This window comes from Larimichthys crocea, chromosome XII, assembly GCF_000972845.2.
Source record: "Larimichthys crocea isolate SSNF chromosome XII, L_crocea_2.0, whole genome shotgun sequence".
Taxonomy (NCBI): Eukaryota; Metazoa; Chordata; class Actinopteri; family Sciaenidae; genus Larimichthys; species Larimichthys crocea.
Genome location: NC_040022.1, coordinates 15,322,028 through 15,343,768, shown reverse-complemented (window position 1 = coordinate 15,343,768; position 21,741 = coordinate 15,322,028). Strand labels below are relative to the sequence as shown.

The 21,741-nt window shown below is 42.2% G+C and overlaps 4 protein-coding genes across 10 annotated transcripts; 1 reads left to right on the top strand and 3 right to left on the bottom strand.

Annotated features, from left to right (window-relative positions):
* The first annotated feature begins 48 nt into the window (after positions 1–48).
* eif4e2 (eukaryotic translation initiation factor 4E family member 2) lies at positions 49–4,397 on the top strand. Of its 5 annotated transcripts, none has more exons than XM_010750893.3 (8): positions 49–184; positions 935–1,046; positions 1,136–1,270; positions 1,402–1,506; positions 1,581–1,733; positions 1,831–1,967; positions 3,094–3,169; positions 3,268–4,397. In XM_010750893.3, the coding sequence occupies exons 1-7, from the start codon at positions 165–167 to the stop codon at positions 3,140–3,142; spliced, it is 711 nt and encodes a 236-aa protein (XP_010749195.1). In that variant the 5' UTR covers positions 49–164; the 3' UTR covers positions 3,143–3,169; positions 3,268–4,397. The 5 variants fall into 5 exon arrangements, with proteins under 5 accessions (XP_010749195.1, XP_019117609.2, XP_027141286.1 ...); XM_019262064.2 differs by having other exon boundaries at positions 3,055–3,169; XM_027285485.1 differs by lacking the exon at positions 49–184 and adding an exon at positions 195–305.
* Positions 4,209–9,091, bottom strand: LOC104935095 (phospholipid scramblase family member 5). Of its 2 annotated transcripts, none has more exons than XM_019262063.2 (8): positions 8,936–9,091; positions 7,429–7,803; positions 7,271–7,348; positions 6,981–7,173; positions 5,879–5,990; positions 5,329–5,428; positions 4,861–4,919; positions 4,209–4,580 (listed from the first exon to the last, which is right to left on the bottom strand). In XM_019262063.2, exons 2-8 carry the CDS (start codon positions 7,772–7,774, stop codon positions 4,554–4,556), a joined length of 915 nt encoding a protein of 304 aa, XP_019117608.1. In that variant the 5' UTR covers positions 7,775–7,803; positions 8,936–9,091; the 3' UTR covers positions 4,209–4,553. The 2 variants fall into 2 exon arrangements, with proteins under 2 accessions (XP_019117608.1, XP_010749193.2); XM_010750891.3 differs by having other exon boundaries at positions 7,429–7,783.
* A 264-nt stretch (positions 9,092–9,355) lies between these two features.
* On the bottom strand, positions 9,356–14,764 carry chrng (cholinergic receptor, nicotinic, gamma). Of its 2 annotated transcripts, none has more exons than XM_019262135.2 (12): positions 14,514–14,764; positions 13,021–13,157; positions 12,900–12,944; positions 12,691–12,815; positions 12,228–12,383; positions 11,545–11,660; positions 11,238–11,438; positions 10,879–10,993; positions 10,662–10,776; positions 10,267–10,525; positions 10,039–10,172; positions 9,356–9,950 (listed from the first exon to the last, which is right to left on the bottom strand). In XM_019262135.2, the coding sequence occupies exons 1-12, from the start codon at positions 14,575–14,577 to the stop codon at positions 9,741–9,743; spliced, it is 1,677 nt and encodes a 558-aa protein (XP_019117680.1). In that variant the 5' UTR covers positions 14,578–14,764; the 3' UTR covers positions 9,356–9,740. The 2 variants fall into 2 exon arrangements, with proteins under 2 accessions (XP_019117680.1, XP_010749208.2); XM_010750906.3 differs by having other exon boundaries at positions 11,545–11,642; positions 14,514–14,763.
* A 1,356-nt stretch (positions 14,765–16,120) lies between these two features.
* Positions 16,121–20,671, bottom strand: prss56 (serine protease 56). The gene is made up of 12 exons (XM_027284995.1): positions 20,383–20,671; positions 20,044–20,233; positions 19,826–19,934; positions 19,540–19,696; positions 19,299–19,441; positions 18,972–19,131; positions 18,667–18,855; positions 18,359–18,550; positions 17,981–18,183; positions 16,993–17,578; positions 16,770–16,876; positions 16,121–16,650 (listed from the first exon to the last, which is right to left on the bottom strand). The coding sequence occupies exons 1-12, from the start codon at positions 20,669–20,671 to the stop codon at positions 16,477–16,479; spliced, it is 2,499 nt and encodes an 832-aa protein (XP_027140796.1). The 3' UTR covers positions 16,121–16,476.
* Between the last annotated feature and the right edge of the window lie 1,070 nt (positions 20,672–21,741).

Genomic DNA, 21,741 nt, shown 5'->3' with positions numbered 1-21,741 from the left:
ATGTGTCCAGGGAATAAATGTGGCAGAAAGCTTTAAATCTTCTGTGTGTCACTCCTGAGCTGACCACGCTCATGCCGTGCGCGTACACGTGAGGTGCGCGCCGCCGTTCCTGCGGAATTCAGGAGGCTGTGGTCGGACTCCGAAAGACTCCCACCTAGAAAATAATGAACAACAAATTTGACGCGTGAGTAAATCCTAAAGTTTCTGTGGCATATCCAGCAGGGAGTGGACTCTCTCATGCAGTGGCTGCAAATCTACAGGGCAAAGCGTGTGGTTAATGAAAGCTGTTGCGTGTTAAAAGAGAGGTGTGTCAGCTTTATTGCATGGTCCTGCATGCTCTGTCTGCGGTTATAACCCCGCATGAAAGCTAGGTTCACACACACGGGTGCATTTCTAACGAATGGGAGAGAAAACATACGTTATGTAGCATTTTATGAAGGGGAATGAGCTGTGTTGCTACCTTTAGCTTAGCATGGCGGAAGCCGGACAGGCCCCGAATCCTCGGTGTGGTAGTTGCTGGGAGGCGGTGGAAGGTGCGCGCAGTGTCGGGCTCAGACTGGACTCCCATGGCCTTGGAGTACGGGCACATAGCTGACTGTGTGTTGTAGGCTATTTACGTTCATGGCAGTGTGCGTGCAGTGCTGGTTTGTACGTGTGCGTAATTACAAGCATACAGCTTTACAGTGAACACAGATAAACACACTCAGCTGACAGCTTAGTAGCTGCAACGTTACCGAGCTAAAATGTATTTATATTAATGAAGACACAGTAAATATTAGAAATACCCGTCACTGTAACACAGTACGGTTCAACAGCCTCCAAAATCACCAGGTTGACTCAACACCTTTGTTTTTTTTGTTTGTTGTAGCGAGTTGTCACCGGCCCTTAACTCAAATGTAACATTTGTTTTGCTTCCTGTTCCTGTCAAATTCAGTCTGAAAGATGATGACAGTGGAGACCACGATCAGGACCAAGGCTCACCGAAAGACAGTGAGAAGGAAAAAAACGAGGACGAAGACAAGGAACAGAGCATCTCCAAGAAAAAGGTGATTATCCTATTAAAGAGTGACTCATGTGTTTACAGAAGCCTCCAAGTTAATTGCAGGGAGCTAAGTCACTGTCTTGTTTACTACAGATGGTGGTGCCGGGGGCAGGAGAGCATCCTCTTCAATACAACTACACCTTCTGGTACTCCAGACGCACCCCAGGGAGACCAGCCAGTACTCAGAGCTACGAACAGAACATTAAACAGATTGGCAGCTTCGCCTCGGTATGTTGATCTTTATGACCTCACGCAGGCGGGTATCGCCTCAGTCAGACACAAACCTGATCTAAGAATATAAGATCACGCTGACTCATTCTTCCATACTTGATGATAAAACATTTCTTTTCCTTCGCAAGGTGGAGCAGTTCTGGCGTTTCTATAGTCACATGATCCGGCCAGGTGACCTAACAGGCCATAGTGACTTCCACCTCTTCAAGGAGGGGATTAAACCCATGTGGGAGGTGGGTACTTGTTTTGTAATGCATTTGATCTTTTTTATCGAGTTATTCTGAAATCTTGCCTGTGTTGTGTTTAGGACGATGCCAATAAGATGGGTGGGAAGTGGATCATTCGGCTTAGGAAAGGTCTGGCATCCCGGTGCTGGGAGAACCTGATCCTGGCCATGCTTGGGGAGCAGTTCATGGTAGGAGAGGAGATCTGCGGGGCTGTGGTGTCAGTACGCTTCCAGGTAAAACTCACAAACAGACCCACACCTGTTTTTCACCTCAAAACACGCTGCCTCCTTCAGCACACTCACACATGCCATCTCTGCTTCTCGTCTCCAGGAGGACATCATCTCCATCTGGAACAAAACTGCTAGTGACCAGGCGACCACTGCCCGCATCAGAGACACCCTGCGCCGAGTCCTCAACCTGCCTCCCAACACCATCATGGAGTACAAGACTCACACAGACAGCATTAAGTATGTATGTCTCTTCGTTTTATTATTTTCTCTTCAACCTCTCTATCTCACACACAAATGTAGGCATTGCTCACAAAATCTTCTCACCTAGGAGGCACTGTGGGATTATTCCTAAACTACAATGCATGAATGTTGCTTCAACAGTCAATTTCTATAAAACAGTGTTGATGGTTCTCATGATTTAAACAGAACAGATCATAATTTATTGCTTTTTAACAAGCACAAATTTGAAATGTTTGCTTGTTTCGGCTTCTGTGAGTCTAATTTGAATCATTTTAGGTTTTGGAGTTTTGATTGGACTAATAACAGATGTAAAAACATTAATCGTTAGTTGCAGTGCTGCTTTGGAGTATGCTATTAATTTTGTTTGGCATTTATGATTAACATCATTACCAGGGATGCACCGAAAATTCACCACCGAAAATTTTCGGCCGAAAATGGCCCAAAAGTGCATTTCAGCTTTCGGTGAAGTGGCCGAATAGTAAAGCCGAATAGTGGCGTGACGCAATTGAAACGTGGGAAAAATGGAAATTCACCGGAAATATAATAAAACTAAATAGTATTAATAAAACTAAATAGTATTTCTTTCAAGAACAAATTAACAGTGATTAAAACAACATGGGCTTTCTAACAGTATAAATGAAATAATAATTATACTAACTGGAAATTCTACTGGAATATTTGAAGAATATTAAATAAACATTTACTTTCTTTGAAAAAACAAGTCTACAAATTTATTATAGGCTATTTATGCAATAGTAAAAAAATAGTGAAAAATTTAACAACCTCATTTCATATTCGGTTTTGGTATTCGGCCAACCATTTCATTTTTATTCGGCTTCGGTTTCGGCCAATTTTCATTTCGGTGCATCCCTAATCATTACAACATATACACAAAACAACATATACAGAAAACAGCATGAAGTTTTTCAGTGTTGTTTGATTTATATATTACAAACGAGATGCAAGTAAAATTCAGCCATGTGTGCACCTCCATCATATTTCATGTGCTTTTGTGGCAAAATGATACATTTGTGACTTCCCCACTGAAAATCCCATAAATATCTAAACCGCTTGTTTTGTTTAGTGTGAATGGTGAAGTGCTGCATCCTTTTTTTGTGCACAGAGCCTGGGAAGACTTCCATGGTCTGGTGAATGCTAGTGGAGGACGTTAGCCCCTCAAACAGAGAACCTCTGCAAGAGTAAGAACTGTTCCTACATCAGTTTTACAAGTGAGAGAAATTCTCTGACGTGCTCTGTCTCATGGTAACGTTGCTTGTCTCTGTCTGTGGTGTTACAGGTGTGTGTATATCTGATGTGTTGGGGGAAGACGAGTCCAGGAAAGGATACCTCTACGTGGATTGGTACTGTGTAGTATGAAGACAGGAACAGAGGCACGAAGACCATTCCTTCTAGTCTCTAATTGGAAATGAAGAGAAGAAGCCTGTCAACAGAACGCTGAACCAAGCCGAAGAGAGAAATATGCGTTATTTTTAATCAACCAGAGAAGAACGAAGCCTCCAGTTTTCTTTTTTTTAAATTTTCTTTTTTAATGCAAGTTGTAACATCTGTTAACTTGCCACCAGAGGGAGGCCACGTGACTGGTGTTTTCTGATCTGGTCATTAGCTGTTAACAAAGTGTACTTGACAAAATACGACAAAACCAATCTGTTAAATACTAGATCAGATTTTATTGCTTAACATAACATCACATTTCCTGCTGTCAAGATCAGTTTGTGTTAATCTTGTTTCATTGGGACTCAAACAGGGTTGCAGGTAGATGTTATTTTATTACAGTGCTGTATTTTAACTACAATTCCTCTGGTCATTTCGAACTAGAATAATTACTATTATTGTGTATGATATATTTGTAAATACAGTCCACGTCAAAGATCACTTAACAGAATCAGCAATGATTCTCTGTCTTTGACCTGGAAGTTGAATCCCAAAGGATGAGGACCATCCTGTGCTGGGCAGAAGGTTGTATAACCGGCATCTTAAGAATGGACTGCCAAGCTGCCTAAATCACTGTGCCTGGCCTCGAGCCCAACCCGTACCAGTTTTTTCCTTTTGTCTTTATCCGCCTTTAATGAATCCAAGGGATGGGCTTTGCTTTAATGTCCTCAACAAAGGTGTACAGGAGTCCTGAAACGGTGTCCTTCACTCCTTTTCCATTTTGTAGTAAAAGAAATGAAATTGGGCCCAGGGTCAGGGTCTGTTTTTATCAATTCCTCGGGAGCATTTTTTTTTTTTTTTTTTTTTTTTAAACCATTTCAAGAAAGCAACTGTGGTTTGGTGAAAAACTGCAACGCTGCCCGTGTTTGGTGGTGTGCTGATGGGTGCAGGTGTGTGTCAAAAGTGAAGAACCACTGTCGGATGTACACCTGATGGATTATAGCAATAAATGTCAAATATGCATCTGCTGCTAAAGCTCGTTCAGTGTCACTTTATTTCATGTTGAAATGGTTTTAAAGCCACACCAGTCTTTACTGTTAATACAGTTCCATGTTGCAGTCCATAATGTGCCTGTGGCTGGTGTTTTCCACCACTTTCAACGATGTCCGTTGACTCACGACTTTTCAGCAATCAGCTCATTTCAAAGAACATGTGATTCTGTAGTAGAGAAAACAATGAAATCAGGTAAAGGGCATATCCACAGAAAGCATTTCGATATGTCACAGTAGGAAAAGCAAATTAACAATGTCTCTGTTCTATTAAGATGCCCCAGTAAGACAGTGTGACAGCATGTGCAATACCAGAGACCCCGAAACTGAAGCAGCTGAACTGAGTTCAGCCATCCTCAATTTTATTATTAACACCTGTGCTTTTTACATTTTAACACCAATAAACAGTATCGTCTTGCAAAGTTTAGAATAGAAATTCACATCCTTACCAACAAGAACGTGGCTGCCAGGAGCAGCAGTTTAGTGTGTGATTCCATACTCCTCGGTACTGGAAGAGTGACATAGATTTAGAAATGGGAGTAGGGTTTAAAAGGCAGCTGTTAAAATAAATTACAATAGTGAGTCCCAATCTACAGAGCACAAGGAAAAATGTGAAGTGACACTAAACTTGATTTTTTTTTAGCAGAAATTTTAGCTTGTGAACACTCATTTATTAATTTCTGCATTATATTGCATTCATCACTGGAATGAAGCCACCATTAATGTTATTAATAGCACCTGTGCTTTTTCTGATATGGTAATTCAAAACCTCTGCTTTGAATCAGGCTTTATTAATCATTCATTCATTCTCTGACAGTCTGTTATATAATTCAACTTTGGCTTTGTTTTGACTTACAAAGGCAGACATGACATGTAGTTTGGAACCACTTTATTAGATTTCTTAATATACAACTCACCCTCCAACCCAAAATATTCATGGTCCATGTTATGTTCATCATTGAAGCCAGGCCATTTCTTCCATATTGTGCCCATTTTCTCACCAATGTTGGAGACGATCTGGTGTGGGATTAAAAGGCAAAAATACTGAATACACCGCATCAACTCTTGATGATTTACAGTTTGCTGTAAAGTAAACTGCTACCAACCTTAGCTGCTGTTAACTAATGTTAGAGTGACTAAGCAAGAGGCCGCCAGACAAGAGTACATTTTGGGCTGACTTTTAGTCAATGGCGAGATCTTCGTGAAAGGTAAATGAAAGATGCCGAGCTGGGCTTCTTGTTGTTAAGACTAGTAAATAATATTAGCTGGCTGCTATGTCTTGTGTCTGCACTTGCTTGATGTTTGGTTGCAAAGTAGTTGCTAGTTTTTGATCATAAATAATATAATCCTAACAAATGCACATGTACAGCTGTCCATATTTATGACGGTGACATTTCACCATGAAACTGGGAGCACTAAATTGTAAAAATACTAATTTCTATATAATGTTGCTTTAAAAATGATTACCTGGAATTGCTGGTTGGAGAAGCAGCGGCATGGACAGCAGGAGCCCTGGATTCTGATGGTAGATGCTCCCTCTGCATCGCACACCTCCAGGAGAGGGGTGAACATGCTCCACCTGAAAATACAGTCAACCAACACACAACAACTTTGCACAACTTTTTAACCTCGCAGATAAACTGTCCAGAGCTTCACACGCTGGTGTAGCCCAGCCTTGATGCTTGGTTGATCACATTATCAGCTGTCATGATTCTGCAGCACCAAAACCATTGTTTGCTTGGTGTCAGATGAGTTCAAATTTGGGGCATGCTTTATTTGAGAACAACTGAGAGAATATTTATACCAAAGTAGATCCATGGTCACTGAAACCTCTGCCAGGTCAGTCTTAATTGGACACGACTTCATCGAGTGTTGCTTCTGGAGAACTCTAAATTTGACACACAAAGGCACCCCAGCTAACCCTGGAGTCAGATTTAGGCCAGATGAAGAAGGAAGTATTTCAGGAGACATGGGTGCCATTAGCCAACATTCCCATTATGAAGGATGCCGCATTCCTTCCCACCCAGTCCAGGGCAGCTCTGTTGGTGTGTGTCTCCATGCAGACAGCTGTTTTGTGTATTAACTCTTCCAGGTTTAGACTACACCCGGCTGGGTGGAACAGTAAAGGCTCTCACTGCTATTTACAGACAGGCCTGGGTAACTATAGTGGCTCAGGGTGGCCAGAGGCTGGGAGTGACACGGAAAAAGGCTCACATGACAAGTTATTCAGTCTGAGAATGTGAAGTATTAGAGATTGCAGGGCAGGATTCTTATCGTTGGGATTAATAGGGGTTAAAATTTCATTCATCCAAATGACAGAAATGTGGAAAAATTACATTTAAAACTTACAACAGTGACACTGAACCAGCACTCACAATAGCTGAATCCCCCCTAAGTGGAATGCAGCTATCATTAATATACATGCAAGTTTCCTGCTATGACAATGTGAATAAATGTAAGGGAGTTTAAAGTACAATATTTCCATTTGAATTTTAGCAGAGCATAAGTTTAAATGTCTTATTGTATTTAAGTAAAATACTTAAACAGAAACGGATTCAGACTGTCCTACCTCTGGTATACAGTGCCAATAAGATTTTTTTGAGGTGTATAGGCTCTCATCTCCATCAGGCAACAGCCGAGGCAGCAGGCGTCCACCCTAAGGGGCCTTTCAAAATAAAAGACCAGATGGCCCCGATGGTCAAAGCCCTGCAAGTAACAGGCCCGAGCTGGACCACAGCACTGGAGGCACAGACACGAACTCTCTGACAGGATGGAGAGATTGAGATTATGTTAAAAAACACCATCATTCACTTTATCTTTAAAAGGGATGCATGTTTTTAGCTAAACAGGGATCAGTACCTTCCACAGCCACAGATAACTGTGACCTCTTGCCTGCTGTGGTGATGCTGTAGATCCTCCTGGGAACACACTGTGGACCTACAATAACACACCTTTATTCTTTAAAAAAAGACAAATCTCTCACAGACAAACACACAAAAGCAATCCATCCTACTCACCCTGAAGCTCTGGTCTAGCAGTGATATGTATCTGACTGACTGTTTCCAGCACAGACATAAAGTGTGATCCTGCAGCACCTCCAGCCCACTGCTGCGCCTCCACCAATGGCCTCTTCACTTTTCCCGGTGGCAGCATGTTCTCCATCTTCCTCCCAGGAGACAGAGCTGACACCTGCTCATTAGATTCCCAGTCAGGAGGTGTTTGATGGGGTTTGGGTCCAGGTGAGTGAGTGTGGCACTCACGCGAAGGCCCACAACGGTTCTGGAAAGCTCTGAAGATCATCTGAATGTGCTTCTCTCGCTCCAGTCGGTCAAAGGGAAGAGGCTGATTGGTCACAGCTGACATGGTGTAAAACTGAAAATATATGTGGAACTCTGCAATTACATAATATTGACCAACAGTCAGGCAACTAACTATATGTTGTACTGTGAGTATGCACTGTGCACAAGAAGGTTCTGGGTTCGATTATGTATATGTGTGGACAATAAGATTGATCTGACTTGTTATGATGAGACCTGGCTCTCTATAAACTGACTGACTTATTGAATACTTAAATTGTCCTTATTGAGTTCAATAGCTTCCATTGCAGTCATTCTAAACATTACATTTGCAGATTAAATTACAAAATTCTGTCTCTGAGTAAAACAGTCTTACTTGATCAACAACTATAAGCGGTGCCAGATGGAGCCGGATACATGTAATGTTTATTAAATTGAATGAAATAAAATTAAGGGAGCATGTAATGGGAGCTGGTAGACCAGATCAGCCTGTTTTTTTTTAACTCTTAATACAATATAATGCCTACTTGTGACACAGTCGTGAGCAGTGACTTTCACTTCCCTTGATCTTGCAAATAGTAGTTTTGACACAAAATTCTCAGTGCAAAGTCCAATTCAAATATAGACAATAAGCAAAGATTAGACAAGTCATAATTATAATTTTAAAAACAGAAATCTGGAATCCTCTTGATCCCTTGTGAGAACCACAGGACAAGATGGTTTAAAAATAATTCAGCATATGCTTTTGAGTTTAAAAATATTAATATCTGTCTATACAAATACAAATGAAATACATTTCTATGAAATGAAGACTTATTATCTTTTGAGTTAACGCCTTAATTCACTGGGAAAGGTTTAACAAAAACAACTTCCTTACAGCAGGTCAGCAAGTTCAGACACTTCTCTGGCACCAATTTAAACATTAAAGTGATTTCATCACAGCAGCCAGACTGGGCCTCCTTTTTATTCACATCACACTCAGTCGACTTGCACAGTCTGGTCCCATTCTGCAGCTACACTGTATATTCCTCCACAACATAACAGATGATCATGGTACTATGATGAAGCCCTACTTTGAGTCCTGCATATAGACAGATAGACAGATAGTGATTGCTAAAGGAGTACAACATGTGCCCAAAGGTTAACATCTTCTTTAGCATTTTACCGGTATTCTATTAAACTAAAGACAGAAAATAGCAAAAAAGAACATTAAAAGTCTCTTGCTTACCATCTGTGCTCAACCTCCAGGTACCTACAGACTCTCATAATCTAACTGTGAGAAGGAAGATACCAAGCAAACATCCATGAGTTGTCATGATGAGGAGGGGGCAAACCTCCTTACCACCTCTGTGTGTTTGTGTGTAGTAATGTTTGGCTTTGTGTGTGAGAGCTCACTCCCACTCCTGTCTCCCGGCTCTGTCTCACCCCCTGTCTCCGTTTCCATCCCAACCAGCCGGATCTGCCTTTTGTTGGGTTAGAAAGGCACCACTCAGCCATGTAATTGAAATCCTGCTTCCAGGGGTGGGGGACTGTGCACTGGGTCTGTGTTTTGGGGGTGTCAGTGCTCTCTATCTGCCTCGAAAAAGGTGCCAAACACAGGAGGATTAAGAAATTTCCGACAGTGTGCAATCACAGGATTACAGTAGTACTTTTATTGATAAAAACTTCCTTTTGGCACATTTGGCTCATGCAGTTAATCACGATGGCCTTGAGTTTTATCAAAGTCACAGCAGGTGAAAAAGTAAACTTATAGCAAACACTGAGCTGGCAACAACCCCAAACAATCAGTCACAGCTGATACCAGTACATGTCATCACAGATCAAGCGTGGCAACCACAGTGGACCCATTATCACCATAAACAAGAGTTTTTGAGTTTGTTATCGTCCACAGACCCACATTACACACAGCTGTATGTATCTTCTCCATCCTCTCTGTGTCCCAGTCATTAGTGAAAGATCACTGACGAAAGGGATGCCATGAGATTTCCACTTTAGGGATAATAAGGTATAAAATCCAGAGATTTTCTCTTGGTTCATCCCAAGAAGTCTGTCTCAGTTAGATCAGTGAGATTGTTTATTGGTGGGAGATACTTCTTGGGATCCCCAATAAAAGGTGAGGAGGGAGGTTGGTTGAAATGGCCCATCAAGAAGATCCCGATTGTGCCGATAAAAAACACCAGCGCTATGACAATAAAGCAAACCCTGTCGATCACCCGGGCAACCAGGAACCACTCTTCATTCTCCTGTGGATAGAAAAAGGAGAGATTATTATTAAAACTGATGTTGATTCAAACTTGAGAAGATGAGACTATGTGAAAATGTAGAGCTTACATTCTGGAAGTTGTTCTGTTGCCTTGCAGTCTCAGCTATGTGTTTGCAGGAGGCCACACACTTCTTCAGCTCTGGAGAGGCCTTTGCCAGACTGGTACTGAGGTGCTCAGCTGTACCCCCCTCCAGCCCATCATCTGTGTACAAAACAGGCCAGATATTCATGTGTTTACAAGGCTAAACACACTTTCATGTGCACTTTAGTACATGTGAACTCATTCAATTACTTACGTAGCTTCTCTAATACTGATTTCATCAATCCGTTTCTTTCTTTGAGTCTGGCAAACATAAGTTCAGACCGGGCACATTTCATCACATATTCCTCCGCCTTGACAATGAGAGTCATGGAGCTGCGTCGTCGGCAGGGGACCAAAAGCACACCGTTCTTGTGCGTAGCCAGAGTTTCACCGTTTATGGTTCCTAAGGTGCTGTTCGGTGTCCAGGGTCGCATCTGCATCCTCAGCAGCCGAGGCAGGATGTTTAGAAGAATCTGAAAAGGACACAGGGTCAGGGGTTAATCCAGTGGCAAACAGTCATGTGTTGACTTCACAGTATGTTCATTCAGTAGCTTCCTAATGGAAGTTAGATTGAGAGAAGGAAATAGTTTGGTTTGGCCACAGTCTCACCTTTCGGACTTTGTCTGTCATTATGTGAGTGTTTGGAGTTCTCAGGGAGACGTTGAGGACTATCACACAGTTCATCACTACCATGGTGGTCACTGACATCGCAAACATCAAATACCTGCAGTCAAATGTTCAAATATATCATTCAACACATCTTTTTAAAACTGTTTCAGATCAGCAGAGGTTGGACTGAAATCTTAAGGCGATCACATGAACCTACTTGCCAATTAGAGGCACTGCCCTCGAAGTCTCTGGAACCTTCTTAGCGATTAGGAAGAGGAACACAGTTTGGCCCAGAAGGGTGGCAATAGACATGGTGCACTTCTGACCACCAGCTGGAAACTCAAACCAATATTCAGTCAGTAGTAGTGAGGGTTTGTGTTTATGAAAACAGATACTAATGACTTATTGTGAGACTCATGGAGCCAAACCTCTGTGTTATCAGTCTCATGAAGGTCTTGAGAAAATCGTGATGATGTCTAAGTTACAAGATTCCTCCAGACTTGGATGAGATTTGATATGACAGAGGTCTGACTATCTGAGATTAGGCTTTTGGGTACACAAAATGAAGACAAAGACCTTTGGCAGGTAAGTAGTAGACAAGGAGGCAGAGGGATGAGAAGAGCACACAGGGAGCGATGATGTTGATGATGTAGAAGAGGGGCTTTCTCTGGATGACAAGGAAGAAGACCACCTCTTGGTACTCCAGCTCATCCTTAGTGTGCTGATGGTTGATCACCTTCTTAGCTGGCCTATGTTTGATAACCCACTCTCCATTTTCTAACAACACCAAAATTAGAGTCTTTCATTCTGTTTTAAAATGCAGAAGCACATTTAGATAGTCATAGTGATTCTTTTTTATTTTGATTATTTAAATGTTGCTTACCTGTAAAAGCCTCCGGGTCAATATCCACCCACTCCAATGTGTGGTTATCCTCCTCTTTGAGATGCAATTCGATCTCATTAGCACTGTAAGTCCGGGAGCTGGAGAAGAAATATGGTCTGTCACGGCAACAAACACAGCCATTTATTTAATTTTACAAGACAGCAGAGTGAAAAGGGGCCGCGAGGGAGAATTGTTGCAGGTTGGAGGCTGTGAATGCTACTGAAACACAAAGAATCCAGACAAGTGAATTGAGGGTCAAATGTCCAAGTTTCCGAAAGCATCCCTACCCGATTAGAAATTAAATTAGCCACCAACAAAAGTCTGTGAATTTTTTAAATTTAACAAAGTAATTTGTTTGAAAGTCTTCTGTATATTGCTGGGTTATAACTGGTGGAGCTGAACTAAATGTTTAAGCTAAAATGGCTCAAATCAGACAACACACCTGCACCTTGTTCTCCATTATGCATCACCGGTATAATTATTACTATGGGACTAATACGTAACTAATACGTAGGTATTAATATATCTATAACACTATTTTCTTTCACTAAATTCTAAATTACTGCAAAATTTGTAACAGCAGGTAACTTAAGATCTTTGTCATCAAGACAACAAATTTGAGAGATATTTTGAACCTAAACATTTTCATACTAGAACTTCAAACACATCCCGTTTCTACTCACCGGAAGACCATGGTGCAGTTCTGCCAGTCAAAGGGGAAGTAGTTGACAGTGATGGCACACGCACTGCGGTAGATGGCAGGAGGCAGCCAGTACACACATCCATTAGGAGACACCAGTGCATTGCAGTAATATGCTACCTCGAACTGTCCATCCACACTGTGCACAGGTCAGGGCAGAGGGAAACAGACATTTGCCGGTCTATTTAAACTCACACACATTGTTGACGCATTGTTTTTACATTGTACATATGCATACTACATTGTAATATTAAAGGTGTGCTTGTTAAAAGCATTGATGCACTTCACTTGCACAAATCTTCATGCTATTATAGGCCCTATCGGCTAAATCTACCTAAATGAATGTTTGTCTAAATGTCATGTTTACAATAAATACTTTTTTTCTAGGAGTCTTTTACTTCATTTATTTTTTAAAAACAATGTGTCCCCAATGGTTAGACACTCACTTGTTCTCCAATATAACGTCTGGCAGCCAGATGCTTTTGGACGGGACTCGCAGCTCAGAGGTGATGTTCCCATACAGAGCTGACCTGAGTGGTTGGTCCCATCTGAGCCTGTAGTCACACCATTGCTAGATACAGAAAAACTATGTGTGTGATTTTGGCCCATGTCTTGCAAATATACTATGTTAAATCATTGCAAAGTGTAAAATTACCATTTCTATCCAGACGCTCGTCGTCAGGGCCTCCTCCTTTTCATTCTGTGAGAATAGTTTAATTAACAGTGTTAACTCACAGTGGTAACTCATCAAAAACACCAGACTGAACTTGACTCACAAGAGAGATGAGGTTGGTGAGTGTCATCTTGATGTCCACCTGAGTGATGTCACCACTCTTCTCCATGGGTCGGACGTTCTTGTTGTAGCCCCTCATCAAATCCTTGAAGAGTTCCCCCTCAAGGTTGACTGCTGAAGCTGCAGACAAACCGCACAGAGGTCAGGCCAAGACAATAATATGAAAGACTAAAACAAGAGACACCAAACTCAAGTAGAGGGACACTCCATCAGTTTTAAATATTAAGTCCATATTTCCCATCATGTCAAGTCAAGTCAAGTCAATCATCACTGCCACTGTACAGAACATACAGAAAATTGAAATACTGTTTCCCTCATTTCCCTGGTGCAAACAAGCAATAAACAAGAAATATAAAATATATACAGTATAAAAAGATCTAGAAAAGTATGGCAAATATGAAAGATTTACAGTGTAAATGTAGCAATATAACAAGTATGAACAGTGTAAACAGTGTGAGTATAGCAAAAATAAAGATGTATACAGTGATCAAATACAGCTGTATAATGTCTCCTGTGGCTCTGGGGAGAGGTTACCAAAATCAATATCATAATGATGTCAGCAGGGTTATTTTTGCTGTCAGAGGTGTAAAGGTAAAAGATGTGGGCATGATTAATGATGCTGCTGCATTATGGGAAATGTAGGACCCATTGTTTGGAGCTGTAAGCTTGTAAAGGTCATGAGTTCATGACCTTTTCAAATAACGATCTCAGTTTAACTTCCAGTAGACTTTGTTGGACTCCACAGAAATAAAGAAGAAACATTGTTTCTATGTATTTCCATTCAGCAGATGAAGAAGACGACCACCTCCTGGTACTCCAGCTCATCCTTAGTGTACTTAGTGTTGATCACCTTCTTAGCCGGCCTGTATTTGATAACACACTCTCCATTTTTTAATAACAAGAGACTTTGTTCGAATACACCGGAACAGAAATAAATACGAAATATTCTGTCTATGTATTTTAAAATTTTGTAAAAACACATTTCATGAAGTGTAAGACAAACCTGTTTGAGTGAGCAAACTAACTAAAGCAAGCTGAAGACCTCTATAAGTGGCTTTTTGGCACAGTTGGCAAAATTACCAACCACAAACAAGTGCTGCTAGTGCTTGTTTGGTGTCTAGTATTACAGTAATTTTAAACCCTTTGTATTGAATATCACAGCAAATACCTGTGTGAAACTGAAATCAGCAAGTCTTTGATTTCCCATACAAACAATGGATTGTACTTCAGAGCACACACAGAATAGTTGAACATTTCCCTGCTACTGATGAGTAAAAAGTTCTATGTTCTATTCAAACTATTAATAATTCACTTTATTACAGCTGGATGGTTATTTATATATACATTTATGTTGCACTTAATTCAATATAAATCTGACAATCAGACAAATTCACACCACACCGTGCAAAGCAACAGAAACTAACAAGATTATTTCTTCCAAATGTGGTAGCAGGTTTGATAAGCCAGCGTTCCTACCTGTGGCAGAAATCATAAACACCCTTACGAAGAGCGACAGAGAGAGCGGAGGTCCAGAATCCATTAATATGTGTGTTTGTACTCCCAGACGAAGATATTATCACTGAGCTGATACACATGGGCACTACTTGATGCTGGCACTCGTTTTGTGTGTGTGTGTGTGTGTGTGTGTGTGTTTTCCCAGAAAAAGTCGAGGCTCGGGCTGATGGGAGGGTTAAGGTTTAGAGGAATGGGTTGGGTGTTGTTGGGGGGGTTGATGATTGTTAGAGTTAAATTCAAGAGTGTATTTCCAGTACTGCATAACCAGCTGTCACAACACACACACACACACGCACGCACACACACACACACACACACACACACACACACACACACTGGGAACATGACATGCACATAGTTTAGGCATTGTACTCAGTACAGTACATGGCTGCCCCCCGGTGTCAACGTACACCATTAAAGCAGTGTGTTCAGTCCACCTGGCTATGTCATTCAGACATCCACGTGAACAAAGTAATATATATTTAGCACAGCAGTGATCTATAATAAGCTATTTTTCCCATTAGAAGCCATGGTTAGATGTTTATCTGCAGACTGACAGAATAAAAAGTTGGAGACAGCAGCAACACTGTGTGTGTCTGTAAGCCAGAAAGTTGAAAGAGCCGTACAGTGGACAAGAAAACAGGTGATAAGTCTCACCCATTTACAGCACACCCTCTGAGATGACTGACCGGGCCCTGTGGAGGTTGGTAGCACATTTATGGCATTTCTTTACCATGTGTGTGTGCGCGTCACAAAAATACTTCCTGCCATGATTTGGCACACTTCTCACACACACATAAACACACAAGCCATAGGCAGGAGTCGATGTGTTGCAACAGAGGTATGTGTGTGTGTGTGTATGTTTACTCAGCTGTTACACACATATCCCTGTATATCTTTTAGCGCTTGGACTTAGTTGCTTTGGTTTATTTGGGATCATTCAGCCTATCAGTGGCTGAAACATGGCAACCACAGCGAGGGGGGACAAAAGTCAACACTTGTCTACGAATCCAGAGTGTCACTTCCTCAAGTGACAGTTGTTTTACTTGCATTGCTCTGACTCAGATCAGACAATAAGAGGCCTTAAAGGTCAGTTGAGTTCTGTGTCCAGTTACAATTCCCCCGTCCTGGAAATAAGGAGTGAAGACAGGGAGAAGGTGGGAGGTATTGGTCACCACAGTGCAGCAGCTGCTGTGTTGATGGGAAAGCGTACCCTTAAAGGGTCTGAGGTCAATCTGGGGTCTCAAGAGGAACCAGTCAGCATTGAAAACCTGTCTCGGGAGTATGTTTGGGTCTCGGCAGAATGGCTGTACACCAGCAGCAAAATACTGCAGGATTAGCAACATGACTGTCAGCTTATTTGAATATCTCACTTAAATCTAACATTATATAATCATAGATTAACATTCAGCACAATATGCAATACCATTAATAACCATTTTATTATATATAGATTTATTGTTTTTTTAGTTTTTTTTTTACAAAAATACAAATGCTTTTCTCTATACAAATAAATATGGTAAGAATAAAGTAAGAACATGAATAATATATATAGTCTGTGTGCTTCACAAGAGGCTCAACCTTTGCAAAAGACAACATGAATAACTTATAATTTTGTACAGATTCATAAGTTAGACAAGGCTGCGTCTCCAACCACATACAAAAAAAGTCCTGTGGCATGATGGGTGGTCGATAGTTTGATTGATACATTCATGGCTGTGTTTTCATTCAGAGCCAAAGTCAGACTCTCAGATTGAGAAAACAAAATAATGATTTTCAGAGGAGACGGAAGAAAAAGTTTTGCGAGTGTGCGTTTTATGTACGTCTCTCTGTCTCATGACGAGGGGGTTTCTGGTGCGTTTCAAACAGGTCTCTTTGTGCATCTCTCAGTCTTTCTTTTATTCTTCTTACTGTTATGATAAAGTTAAGTCTTCAGCGCCTCCAGTGCCAAAGCAATGATCCTTGGCACACTGCGGTAGAATGACTCATTCTCCAGGCCCACAAGACTGTAGAAGGTCAAAGGACGTCCTCCCACTGTTGCTTTGACTCGAGCCTGGTAAAGTCCTCGATCGTTCTTGGAACTCAGATCAACTAAAACCTGAACGAAAGTGAAGCAAGCGAGCAGAGAGACAGAGAAAGATGATTAATACACAAGTAAAAAAATCCTTTTTACCAGTGCACATTCACTTAATTTCTCTTTCTTAAATGATTATTTACCTCTTGGAAATTCATGTGTAGGTTCTTGCGTGGGATGTTTAAGACCCATCTGTAAGTGTCTCTGACTTGGCTGACTTGCTGTGAGGACTCTCTAACTCCAGGACAAACTACAGGAACAAACAAAAACATTTAATTTAAGAAATAACATTTACCCATGACCAAATATTACATGGAGTGTAATTACAAGAGTGTTTTTTATAAGTGTGTGAGAACTGGAACATACTTTTCCCACTGGTCCCAGGTATCTGCCTCTTGTGAAGAAGGCTCCTGTATTTCCTGTGAAGACTTAAAGTCTTTACAGCATGTACGGTTTGTCTGGGGTCAGCAGTCGCCTCAGTGTGAGCACTCTCAGTGACCGGCTGGACGACAGTTGTTGACTGCACAGGAAGCGGTAACGCTGAAGATTTTAATTCGGCTCTGTCTTCATTCTCAACAAAAGTAAAATCCTCAGAAGTGGCGGTCCATTCAATGTCACGAGAAGCATCTATATCAGACAAGGTTTCACTTTGTGACACATCTTCTGTCACGATTTCATCTTGTGTCCTTAATTTCTGAAATTCATTCATCAGGGCTATTAGAAGTGACCACGGCTGCTGGGATTTCTGGGAGGAATAGGAGGAGGGTTCGTTGTGGTCTAGTGCTGCAGTAGAAGAAGAAGGAAAATGGGGACTGTTGGGAGACTCCTCCTGGAGATAGAACGTGTCCAAGTGCAGAATAGGAGGAGCAGCTCGGGAGTCCAATTTGGAGTGCAGAGCCGAGATTACAGATCGAAATTCTCCCTCCAGCTCATGCACTGACGAATCCTCTGTCTGGAGATGACATGTAAAAGTATAGTTGTTTAGCCTCAAAGAAATTCACATCAAAACATTATGCCTAATGTCATGTCTACATCTGCTTTAGTGACATCCTATATTTTATAATTGCCTTTCAAAAAAGAAAGAATCTAGAAAGAAGAAAGAAGTATCATTTCTGTGCTTATATAAAAACCTAATCAACAAACCTCACCACTACTACTCTAGATTTATCTGTACTTATTATGTGCTGCTGTAACTCCTTTGTGGGGGATCATCTTAAGATAGCTGTGCACTTTTCAAAGTATTTCTGAATATTCAAACATCAGATTGTGCTGGGAATACGTCAAAATAATGTGATGTGATAGGGTTGGGGTTAATGTGATGCAACATCATCTAGAAATACAACGAATGTTCTACCTGTAAGAAAAGGTGGTTCTCCTGTCTTGTTGGTGCAGAGGAAATGTCTAAGGATGTGTCAGCGTGTTGTTTGTCCAGGTCCTCCGCCATGTTTCTCAGATATTTCTCCCAGTCATCCACTGAGGGTCCCACTTCTCTGAATAAGGCTGGACGTGCTGGAGAAGGACCCTCCTCTGTTGGCACCACAGCTCCACCTAGCTGTTCTGCAAGTCATACAACACCTGTTACAATAGTGACCAACAATACATTGTCTTAATATAACAATGCACCTTTTGTACTGCAAAACACTGCTGGAAGTGAATGAGTGTTTGCATGGTCATTGAGCTTGTAATTAAGCTTGGACAGAAGATGGAATAATGTCAACTGTCAGTCATGTACCTTCAATCTGTGTGAGACCGTGGCTCAGGCTCAGGTCCCTCCTCTCTCTTGTGTGGGTAAAAGCAGTGCTGTAGATGTGCTCTACCAGCTGTGGCAAAGTCTGGGTGAAGAAGGTCAAGTCCACTTTGTCCCTGATGTAGTCCTCTGCCCTCTGTAGCAAGTCCAACAGGGTCTGCAGGAAGGAACGCAACTCTAGATGGCAGATTGTGAGAAACAGATTAGAAACCTCTAGTGAATAACCTCAAAGCACCATAATTTAGTTTTTGTTCTCTAACCACCAAGCAGAGCTTTTGAATAAGTGTACTCACGACATTTTTTGAAGCGGGTGAGGCACTTGTTCTCGGCCATTTGGCTGCAAGCACTGGCAGACTGATCAGGGGGGCAGGTCAAGGTATAGAAACGACAGAGAGAGCTGAACTCAGATTTCTGTTCCTCCTCTGTCATTTCTGTTGTCTTCAGAAGCTCTGGACATGTGGGCTCCCTGCTTCCAAATGTCTCTAAAAGACAAGCGCCATACATTGTTGCATTGTAAATAGTATTTTAACACTTAGACATATGTTGTGCATCTAAATATTTGGGTTCCCATGGTGTTTTATTGTTACTTGAAACTCACTTTGTATCTCAGCCTGAATCCAGTCAGAGAAAGCAGACACTCGTGTGTAGACTCCTGGCTTGCCCTTCTCCCCACAGCCATCTCCCCAGGAAGTAATGCCGTGAAGCTGGAACCGACCTGAAATTCGGTCCTGGTAGATCAGGGGGCCTCCAGAATCTCCCTACAGATGACAGAAAATCCACCAAACATTTACAAAAAAAAGCTAATCTGTGGACTGTTTATAGGACATTTAGTTCCTAAAACATACAGTGGATTGAAGGTATTTAAATTCAGTAACTGAAGACAATTTCCAAGTAAAACAAAAGAAAATTAAGTTGTTCTGCCCACCTGACAGGAGTCTATGCCTCCAGAGAGATAGCCAGCACACAACATAGTGTTGGTGACCAGTTCTTTGCCAAGTGCACTCTTACAGGTACTCTGAGGCAGTAAAGGCACCTTGGCCTCCATTACCACGTCAGCAGATGGGCCATCTGTAGAGAACACACAGAAAAATGCACCATGTTATATGATATTGCATATTCTGTCAAAAAGGAAAAATTCAAATACATGTCAATCATCTCCCACTTACCCTCATAGAGGGAGCCCCAGCCTGCCACCAGACATGGACTGCCAGTAGGGGGCTCCATGCTAGAGGGGAGACACACTGGGGTGACACGGTTGGACAGGACCACTGGGGATGTCAGCTCCACCAGGGCTATATCGTTGTTAAACGTCTTTGGGTTGAACTGCAGGATGTGGAGAAAGTTTGATCGATTGAATGACTTGAAGACAGATTGATCTGGTTGTTGACCAAGGTACTGGTACTATATCATCCTTATTGTACTACATATATATACATATATATGGATTGTTACCTTAGGATGAGGAATGATGCGGTTTACTTTAAGAACTTGCTCATCAGGGTCAGTCTTGGTGATGTCGAACTCCCCTACCACGGCGGTCCAGTAGCTCTCACTACGGCTGCTGTTGAGGTCAGAAAAGACAAACCGGGAGTGAGAGGAGTATAATATTCTGAAATGCTTTAGACAAATCAAAGGTCTTATTTTTCTCACATACAAAGACACACACTCACCCAGCAAAACAATGAGCAGCAGTGACCACCCAGGAGCTGTCCACCAGAACTCCTCCACACATCAGACCACCATCTAGCTGAAGGTTGACCAGCCAGGGCCAGCTGCCTGGAGGAGCAGGAGAGCCGCCCACAATCCGGGAGCGAGGCTGTGTAATGTTTTGCACCGTGGATGACCTCTGACCACACACTGCTGCTGGGACAGAGACACGCATGGTCAAAAAAGTAGCAAAATCGTCTTTTTGTAGAAAAACATTGAGTACTGGAGCCTCTTTGCTGACCTCACTGAAAGAGAAAGAAGGATATTCTGTATGAATGCATGAATGCTTATTATCCCCTCACCCTGTGCATGCGTCTGTGTTGCCGGTTCCAGGTTCTGCATTGTGCTAAGCAGGCTGCACTGGAGGACACGGGCACTGCAACTCTCACCCATGATCCTGATGCAGCTCTCCTTGTCCAGTTCACCAGGTGGGCAGCGATGCTGATAGTACGCACAGGCCTGGCTCAGAGCCCAACTCCGCTCAGCTTCATCTTGAAGCTTCTGGGCCTTACTGATTACATCACAGCTAGGCTCTGATACAGCACTGGCAGGAGACACTGTCAGAAGAGGAGATATGAAAGTTATAGACATACTAAGAAAGCATTCATTGGCAATACAGGAGAGGAGACAAGGGCAAGAAGAGTCATATTTTACTTACAGCAGGAGCCCGACAGCTGTCCACAGTCCTGAAACAAACAGGGAACACAGCCCCGGCAGCCTGCTTCAGCCCTACTTCTCTCAGATGATGCACGCTCGAGAGCGGACAGGGCACTGGTCATGGCTGCCTCTAGAACCACAGTGCCACGATCAGACAGGGCTGTAAGAGACGACAGGAAGAAAGAGAAAAGAAAGAACAGAAAACTTTAAATACTTAAAAAAGCACTAAGATGTGAGACAAGTTATGGAAGGAGAAGACGAAATATGCTGAGAGAGAATAGGAGACACATAAAACGACACATATATATTGTATTAGTGTATATGTCGTCCAGTTCAGAACTGCAGTACAATGTCAAAGATGAATTTATAGTAATGTCTCCATTACAATTGTCTTGGTAAGGGCATATCTTGACCACAACTACATGATGATATAAAAATATCTGTGTATGACAATATTCTGAGAATTTTGAAAGGAAAAATGTATCAACATACTACTAGAAAGGATCTCTAGGTCGCTGCTGTGGGAACACTGTGTGTATGTGAGCATTAGCATGAATTGGTACAGCTTTCTGGTATGTGTGTGAGTAGCCCCCTTTTTCTCATGCTGCTCTTTGAGCTCATTGGCAGCATGTTGGGGAAGCTAGCTCACGCTCAGCGCGCTTGTGAGGCTTCTGCAGACACATATCAATCAGGCCGCCAACCCGCCAACCCCCCTCTGTGCCGCAGCACATCACAGGATAGGCCACTAACAACAACAATGCTGATTGAAGACTTAATTAGAAGGCCAGGGCTGAGCTGGCAGAGGCTGACGGGCAGGGATAGGCCGTAGGGGCACGGGCTGGCAGCTCTAGGGACCCCAAGTCTCTTGTTCTAAACACTCCAAACACACACTACCATCACCAGCCGTTTGTATGAAGGGCCTGCTGTACTCAGCACTTCAACTAGAGAGGGGCATAGGTCCCTCACCACTGTGCTCCACTGCAGAATTTCAAGGTTTCTCTGCA

What these genes read in the sequence shown, in the direction of transcription:
- chrng (XM_019262135.2), bottom strand. Translation starts at nt 14,577, where the DNA reads ATGGATTCTGGACCTCCGCTCTCTCTGTCGCTCTTCGTAAGGGTGTTT. An exon ending in GACGTTATATTGGAGAACAA is followed by an intron (nt 12,384 to 12,690) that starts GTGAGTGTCTAA and finishes ACCTGTGCACAG; the next exon opens with TGTGGATGGACAGTTCGAGG. An exon ending in ATCAGTATTAGAGAAGCTAC is followed by an intron (nt 10,173 to 10,266) that starts GTAAGTAATTGA and finishes TTTTGTACACAG; the next exon opens with ATGATGGGCTGGAGGGGGGT.
- eif4e2 (XM_027285484.1), top strand. Translation starts at nt 238, where the DNA reads ATGCAGTGGCTGCAAATCTACAGGGCAAAGCGTGTGGTTAATGAAAGC. An exon ending in TGTTGCGTGTTAAAAGAGAG is followed by an intron (nt 306 to 934) that starts GTGTGTCAGCTT and finishes TGTCAAATTCAG; the next exon opens with TCTGAAAGATGATGACAGTG. An exon ending in TGGTGTCAGTACGCTTCCAG is followed by an intron (nt 1,734 to 1,830) that starts GTAAAACTCACA and finishes TCTCGTCTCCAG; the next exon opens with GAGGACATCATCTCCATCTG.
- LOC104935095 (XM_010750891.3), bottom strand. An exon ending in GTTATCTGTGGCTGTGGAAG is followed by an intron (nt 7,174 to 7,270) that starts GTACTGATCCCT and finishes CCATCCTGTCAG; the next exon opens with AGAGTTCGTGTCTGTGCCTC. An exon ending in TGAATATTTTGGGTTGGAGG is followed by an intron (nt 4,920 to 5,328) that starts GTGAGTTGTATA and finishes TCACTCTTCCAG; the next exon opens with TACCGAGGAGTATGGAATCA.
- prss56 (XM_027284995.1), bottom strand. Translation starts at nt 20,671, where the DNA reads ATGTCTATAACTTTCATATCTCCTCTTCTGACAGTGTCTCCTGCCAGT. An exon ending in CACCCGCTTCAAAAAATGTC is followed by an intron (nt 18,551 to 18,666) that starts GTGAGTACACTT and finishes TCTGCCATCTAG; the next exon opens with AGTTGCGTTCCTTCCTGCAG. An exon ending in ACCTGGGACCAGTGGGAAAA is followed by an intron (nt 16,877 to 16,992) that starts GTATGTTCCAGT and finishes TTGTTCCTGTAG; the next exon opens with TTTGTCCTGGAGTTAGAGAG.